We start from the raw sequence: 8,199 nt of genomic DNA, 5'->3' as shown, positions 1-8,199 counted from the left end.
GTATCGTTTTCTTAGTTTCCAACTCCACTTAAGATCTATAAAAAATCTCCATTATGAAAATTTTAAAATTCTATCCATCTAGTTTGAAACTGGTGGATTGGATTTTGTCAAGTTTCCAATAATTTGGATACCAATATGATAAGGTCTATCTTTGTTTAGATGATGTTGTTGATGACAAAGCAAAATTCAATATACTCACTTTAAAATTAATAACTAGGTGCTAGAAAATCCATGATAGGTTATCCTAAAAATCAGAGAATCCTAATCTCATTCACCCATAGGATAAGCGCCTAAGAGACATCTATCCATTATCCACATATGTACAGAACCTGATAACTGATGCTATTATCATTGAGAAGAAAGTTTTTATTTATAATGCAATAGAGTAGGGACCCAACAAACACGGCCATTTTACACACATTACTGTTTTATTTTCCAAGTCCCCACCGGCCACCACTAACAAAGGTACAGTAAAACTCAGTAATTATTTGGTAGTCTTGAAGCAATACTCCCAATTCTCACATTGGAGTGGGCCTTATGGTGGGCCCCACTTATGGGTCTCACCTCCATTGTGAGAACCCAACCATTGCTCCAAGACTACCTAATAATATTCCGTAAAGCTCATACAAAAGCACTAGTGTGGAGGATAAGAAAGACCACTGTTTAAGCATATTAGTAAATTTCTACCAGAAGAAATTGTTTAGCTGGGATGGAGTCTGTGAGTCCTCCATATCATGTGAAGGAGAATGTATGTGCCTCCCTTCGTAGGTTGTAATCACCATCCTTGGATCTTCTGCTAATCGCTCCACACGTTTCTTTACGCGACAATTATCTTGTGTGCAACGATAGTAGCTCCTGCATGCATCGACAAAATCATAGGTAAGTGTTAATGGTTCAGGATCTTGTTTTGATGTGAGCTATAGCACTGAGTTGCATGTGTGTTTGAGAGTGAGAATATGGTATCAACAAGGTTTTGAAGGCAATGACATTTTTGAACTTTGAAGGAAATTGAAGGCAGATATGTAATATGTTAGCTAATAGCTACAGCATGCATGCAGTGGTGTACGTGTTATGGTGCTTTAGTTTATATGTGTGGAAGATATTATGGTCTGAGAAGATGATCTGAGAAGATGAACTGTGTAGCCTCACCCCAACGTACTTATATAGCAAGTAAAATAGTGAGTCTTATAACCCTAGACAAAATGAACTATGAATGGGAATTACTTCCATTCATAGAGCTCTATCTTAAGCAATAATTATCTTATAAATCAGATATATGCATTTTTCTTTGCACAACGTAGAGAACTTACATGTTGTAAAATATATATATCCGAAGAATGAAATACATTTTTTCATAGATTTTGGAGTGACTTATAAGAAAGGTTTTTTATTTATTTAGAAACTCAGGATGGTATTATTGTCGGTTGTCACTATGTATGGGCCACAAGTTTGATTTTCTTTTCCTTGAATCAATGCAGGAACATTGAGATCGAGCATGCACGACCATTTCACAATCTCACCGTTCTTCATGATCATTACGCCTAGTGTGTTCTATTGGCCTACCGCCTACCCCCTCTATCAAATTATTTAATAATAGTAATTTTCGGTGTGGTTCACCCAAGTTAAAACTAGATAAACAACATCGTGTGATGACATGATGTGCCTGTTTGATTTGATTGGTTAGAAGTAGAATGAAAAAGATATAATTTTTTTTAAAGAATTTCTAAAATTTCATCTTTTCCATATATATAACAACACTAAAATTAATTAAGTGATGAAATAAGCGTTGAATGATTGAATTGATCATTTTTCTAGAAAGACTGAGAATAGAATGGAAAAATTATAACTGGAAATGCAAATCCATCCATACAACAACAATTACTGCTACTAAGTTTTTTTAGTCTTAAAACTTTAGGGTCAGTTAAAATCCATCCCTACAAACAGAAATTAATCAGTAGTAATGTTTAGTCAGTCTATCCCATTTTATCATTGCACCAGTTTTAGACAAGGTTGCATGTTACGGGATTGATAAACCACGCCAGTTTCCTATTATATAACACATTCTAGGATTAATTCTAATTTGCTTAAGATTTTTTTTTTGCTGAGAATTTGCTTAAGATATGTGTTTAGAACTTAGAAGTTTGATGGAATTAAATTTTGTGCTGTGGGCTAGAACTTAGAATTTAGAGGGCCTTGCACATCTTATTACTCCTAGTTTCAAGACAATCTCACTTGAATTACGGGACCTACACATATTAGTACTGTATATTGTTGGGTCCCTGGTTCCTACTTTGTTAGGATGTACTGGTCATTTAAGAATCCCAGGAACTTATTCGCAATTATTATTCACACATTGCTCACCATGACCACCATGAACCTATACTTTTTTTTTGTTTCCAGGGTCGCAAGCTAGCAACATAAAGTTTTGACCGACACGAATTTTATTGCTACAATAAAATCTTATAATATTTGCACAAAGTTAAAAAGTTTCAACTTTCAACCAATCATAAGTCAAATATACATAAAAGATTATATCTAAACTTTATTATTAAAATGTTGTAAAATTTTATTGTACCCAATATATTTTCACGTCAAAGATTGTGTGCTATGTTCTAACATTGTCTACATACTCATTCATATTGGCCCCAAAGATAGAGTATTAAACATTAACCCCACCCTATTTATCTTTTCAAACAAAATTTATATCCAACATTTATGACTTGGACTATACAACACCATTGAAAAGACATATTTTAATTTGTGGTCCAAGAGGAGAGTACAACATAGAGATCCGAATAAATGAACTCTATTATATAATGCATGAACCCGCTGAATTTATTATCCCTTAAGAGTTAACAACCAAATATTTTTCAGTGATAAAGAAGTAACTTGAGTTTAATGTAGTCCAATGTTATCATCAAGGACGTTCAAAATTTGTTGAACAACTGAGATTAGTCCAACTGTGTATGACAGATTTGTGTGGGTTTGAAATAGTTTTTTTTTTTTTTTTTTTAACTTAATTTGTTGTTTTAGTGAAAGAAAATATAAAATTAAAATTTAAGTACAATATCTTAGTTCTATCATTTAGGTTCTTAAGTGAAATACATGGTTGAATTTTTAATTTTATTTTTAATACATTGATAGTTGGAAGTAAGAGATTTGAATTCTTAATGTCTTTGTTGAAAACACTAAAAAGTTCAATTGATCTATAAGATTTTTGACAAATATACTCATAATTAAATTTAATTGTACTTATAATAGATAATGCTATTTTTACTAAATTCAAATATAATCAGCTAGTTGGTTGGATTTAACTGAAGTCCTTAGAGTATAACAATTAAGAAATTGAATCTAAGTTTTACCTATAATAAAATTATAGTTATAAAAAAAAGATTTTAAAAAGTGGTAAAAACACATATTATAATTAAGCTAATAATAATAATTTAAAAGAATCTCCTAGACTCGAGACCCAAGGCTGCCAAATTTAAAATTTGGTCTTTTTCACAACTCGCAAGTGCCATCAACTTTAACTCAGCAAGCCATCAACTTTAAAAGGTAAGGACAACTATGGCAAATAGGCCGGCGTAAAGTTTGATCATATGATTCATATCAAAGTCATAAAATCACTAACGTTAACCCACATTCAAAAGGTCAAAATTTTACCTTCTAACAGTAAAAACTAAAAACCCTAAACCCAGGACTGGGGAAAGTCTGCTTTTGAGTCTTGACATTGAATAATTTTGCAACGAAAAAGAGAGAGGGAAAGAGACTGAGAGAGACATACAGAACTATTTTCTCTCGAACCCAATAATCATTGTTAGAAAATATGAACTAGAAAACAAACAAGGTGTATTATTACACGGGACTTAGCTATTCAGAGGTGAAATCATTTACCAGAAATTATTTTCCTTGACTTTGTAAGAAAGTAGGATTCTTTCTAGCATTGGTAACAAGTCAATAAAGGAATTGGCACGCCATTGCTCATGAGCCAAATTCTTTGCAGAACACAACCCAGCCATATGTATATATATATATATATATGCTTTTATAATCAAACAACTTAGGGGTGTTTGGTAATGTATTTTAAATAACAGTTTTCAGTGTTTAAACAATATTACACTTTTTTCCACACACTTTTTTACCCACACGTATTTTTATACAAACAACATTACTAGAACAACATTACTTAACGGACTCTTAATTTATATATAAAAATGTTTCTGACCTCTCCCATCAGCCACCAATAATTATTCAATATTGTGAGAGTATAACAACATAATAATCCTTCCTCTCATATAATAATAGAGAAATATCCATTACTTGTAAGAGAAGAGAGGGGATATCACTTGTAAGAGAAGAGAGAGGAGCCTCATGTTTCTATATTTCAAAAGTAACTAATAATTTTTTATCAAGCACATGGCAAAGACTTAGAATAGCTTTGTGAAAAGCATGAGCAGTCTTTGGAGCCAAAAGCTTCTTTTTAGTGGGTCATTTTTTGTTTCCTTGGGCTAAGGTAGCCGTATAAATTTTAGTCATATATCATGTTGTTAAATGATTTTTCTAGTTTAAATAATGTTCATGTAAAAAGTTGAATCTTCTAAACAAGATCAACAAAATGAGATAGAGGAAGTATAAATATATATATATATATATAATTATTTATTCATCACAAAATATTACTATTACTTTTTGTAATATTTATATGTAGTTGTAATTTAAAGAGAATAAAAACATTATTTTTAATTTATTATAGTACTCTGGGAGTATTTAATATTTACCCATTTCCTTAAGTAAGAAGAATACATGACATCAATATTTGGCATAATTTTAAGGATTTATTTTATTAATTATTTTGCTTACAACATGTAGAGATATAAACTGTCTCTTACGTAAAACTGGACAGTGTCACTCAACAAAGCTGCAACAAGGCTCTTAGGGAAAATAATTAGATTCACCTAGAATAAAATGACGTAGTACTACTCCTTATTCTAATATGATATTGGGTCTCATAGTGTTGTGTTTCTCAAAAAAAAAAAATTTTGGGTCTCATGGTGTTGTGTTTAATATAATTTATCCTCACATTCCTTTAAAAGTAGTTATAGTTTGAATAGAATTTGTGGTGTGTTTTTGTACTAGAATCCTTCTTCTTTTTGTTTGTGTGTATCGGGTCTCTTTTTGTCCATTTCAAAATATAATAATAGGTTTCATTAATTAAATTCATGGTAGGATTCAATATTCATGTAAAAGGATTGAATACTAAGTTATTATACCCTAAGAGTACTAAATAATTTATTGACTAAATTAATTTTGATCAATTATTATTCATAAACATCCTTACTTACATTATTAATGTATAATATGAATCTGACGCTCCTGGGTGGCTAAAGCTGTCATCCATAAGAAAAGAATGACCCGTGAATCAAGGGGGATAAAATGTGATGGAAATTTAGGGGATATCCTAGCCTGGCTAGAACCTAGAAGTACCAAGGAGCCCAGAAAATTGAATTTGAAGGCAATGAGGAAGTAGTCAGACAGAACTGTATACTTCCTTTGTTTTTGAGTGAAACGGTTGGTCAATATTCTTTCTAGAACCGAGAGTACAACATTTATAGAATAATTTACATACGTACTGGTGTATATGTAAACATATACACATATATCTATAATTATGAATGTTTATGCATGCTATATTGTGCTCTTTTGTAACCGCTAACTGTCATTTCGTACTTTCAATCATGATTTTCTATATTTGATTTATTGCTTAAGTAAACACAGTCAAACTCAAAAAGGAAAAATGAGAGCAAAAATTGTCATTAGTGTGTTAAACCCCAAAATCTGAAGTGATTTAGTGTTAATTGTTCTTCCATTACATTGATGATGGCCTGATTATTGTTTGTTAATCTCTTGATCCGTTGTGATTACATCTCTTTTCAAGCTAATAATTGGTTCTTTCAGTTCATTGCCTTTAAAAATATTTTACCCTTTAATCATATTGCTCAAAACATGTTTACACATCGAAATCTCCTGCACCAAGTATGTAAAACTTTAAAGCTTAACAATAATTATGAGAACAAAATTATGAGAACAATAATGAGAGGGAACTTAGCATGCATGTAAATATATACGATCCTATTCACTTCAATGAAATTTAGAAAACCCTGCTCTGGTTAATGAGAGCTAAAATCGAATGAGATAATAACCTTTTTCTTCAAAAAGTTTATTAAAGCACAAAAGAAAAGTGTGGATTTTGATTTGTCTAACCTGGGATGCTGGGTGTTCTTTACCACTTTTTGTCCGTATTTCCTCCACTTGTAACCATCATCTAGCACATCTACATCACTCATGGTCTTGAAGCAAAACCGAGGCTCCCTTACCTTCCTCCTTGCCTTTATCTTCTTCATCTTCAAGGTAGAAACCCCAAGATGATTGTCATCTCCACCTGCTGCTCTCTTGGTGCTTAAGCACTCTCCCACGTCTCCGTTCCATGCCCTAAAATCATTTGAAAACCGTACACAATTCATTTTAGAGGAAAAGGTTTGCATGAAAATATTATAAAGGAATAGTAAGATAGCATTACATGATTCGATATAAGAAAGATTTGTAACTTTTACCATAGGTTTGTGCTTGATCTGTGCAAGGAAAGGAGTTGGGGTCCTCCAAAATCACAAGTGGTGTCTTCTCTGTGCTTAGTAGTGGGAGATGTGAGTAGGGTTCCATTGAGATTAGTGGAAGGTGCATCAGAGGCAAGTGAAGGAGGTAGGGTATTTGTGAAGACTTTGAGAGATTGGTGGCATCCTATAGGAGCTGGTAAGGTCAAGTTGGAAGAGAAAGGATAATATCCCATTTGTGTAGGCACTTCTTGATCCTCAAAGAGACCTTGGTTGAGCATGGTTTGAGACGTGGTTGACATATATCTCTCTCTCTCTCTCTTTGAAGAGTGTGGAAGATCAAATATAAAGGTGCTTGGTTCCTTTTATAGGAGATCAAGCAGTGCTAGATTCAAAGCACGAGGGTCTCTCAAACTTCTAGGATAGATAGAAAAATAGAATTACTAAGATATGAAGGTACCCAAATACCTATAAATATGACCAACCACCACTTTCCCTTCTTGTTTTCTCTCTCTCTCTTTCTCTGTGTACAAGAGCCTCTTGAATTCTCATATAAACAAAAGAGAGGAAGAGTAGCTGAAGATCAAATTTAAAAGAAATACAAACCAGAATCCACCTTGAAATTAAAGAAGGAAAATACTGCAAAGACTTCAAAATTCAACTAAAAAGTTGGTGATGGATTTTAAAGTGATATAGTGCTACACATGTTACTATTTGACCTCAAAAGCATGGAAAGTCCGTGTCTCTCATGGGGTAGTGGAATTTCACTGTTGTATGAAGGTCAACAATACACGACAAATGGTTGAGCAGTAGAGGGTTTGGTTGACATGTATATTAATTTGTACTAATTACCAAAATGAAATTTGAAAATTTATAGTAATTTTAGTGTTTTCTTATATGTATAGAATAGTCATTTACATTTAAGTGCACAAAAAACCTGTGCTACCACTTGTTACCTAGACGGCTCCAAGGATAAAAGTGAAAACAGATGAGTGCACAATAATAGAAGACAAGTCTATAATACAATGTTCATAAGTTAAAATTATCATTCACCACAATATCTTTCAAAAAGATGAAAAATTAAAAAAGAGATGACGATAATGCTTTCATATATATATATATATATATCTTTCACTTTCTAGGGTTTCTTTTTGTATCTTTAATTTTCTAGGGTTTCCTTTGGGCAACCAAAAAGAAATATCAGATGGCAATGATGATGAATCTTGGGTGCAAATCTCTCTTCTCCTTGCATCGGCGGTGAGGATATCGTTATGATTGATGAAAGAGGCCCTATTTGACCTTTTGCAGAAAATAAAGCTTCTCACCTTTCTCATCTCCTTTTCCTTATTAACTTTATACGCTTCAACCAACCCCACATCTACCCACCAATATTTCTCAAATTCCAAACCAAACTATTATATTCTTATCAACTCCTTTCTTTTCAATTAATTGGCTTACTTATTAATCCTGGCTAACTTTTTATTTTTCTTTTTATGTAAAAACTCTTCGTGGACCAAAACCTTGTGGATATATGTATATATGGAGTCCTAATTTTAACCATAGGATTATATGTTGTACCTGTTTGTTGCAC

The 8,199-nt window shown here is 32.4% G+C and overlaps 1 protein-coding gene across 1 annotated transcript; it reads right to left on the bottom strand.

The window, feature by feature from the left end:
- Nucleotides 1-351: 351 nt before the first annotated feature.
- On the bottom strand, nt 352-7,270 carry LOC111991558 (probable WRKY transcription factor 13). Its single transcript, XM_024023341.2, has 3 exons — nt 6,612-7,270; nt 6,262-6,489; nt 352-855 (listed from the first exon to the last, which is right to left on the bottom strand). Exons 1-3 carry the CDS (start codon nt 6,908-6,910, stop codon nt 684-686), a joined length of 699 nt encoding a protein of 232 aa, XP_023879109.1. The 5' UTR covers nt 6,911-7,270; the 3' UTR covers nt 352-683.
- Between the last annotated feature and the right edge of the window lie 929 nt (nt 7,271-8,199).

Source organism: Quercus suber, unplaced genomic scaffold (genome assembly GCF_002906115.3).
Source record: "Quercus suber isolate HL8 unplaced genomic scaffold, Cork oak 2.0 scaffold_18, whole genome shotgun sequence".
Lineage (NCBI taxonomy): Eukaryota > Viridiplantae > Streptophyta > Magnoliopsida > Fagales > Fagaceae > Quercus > Quercus suber.
The sequence above is the reverse complement of the archived record's forward strand: the minus strand, read 5'-3'. Positions and strand labels throughout refer to the sequence as shown.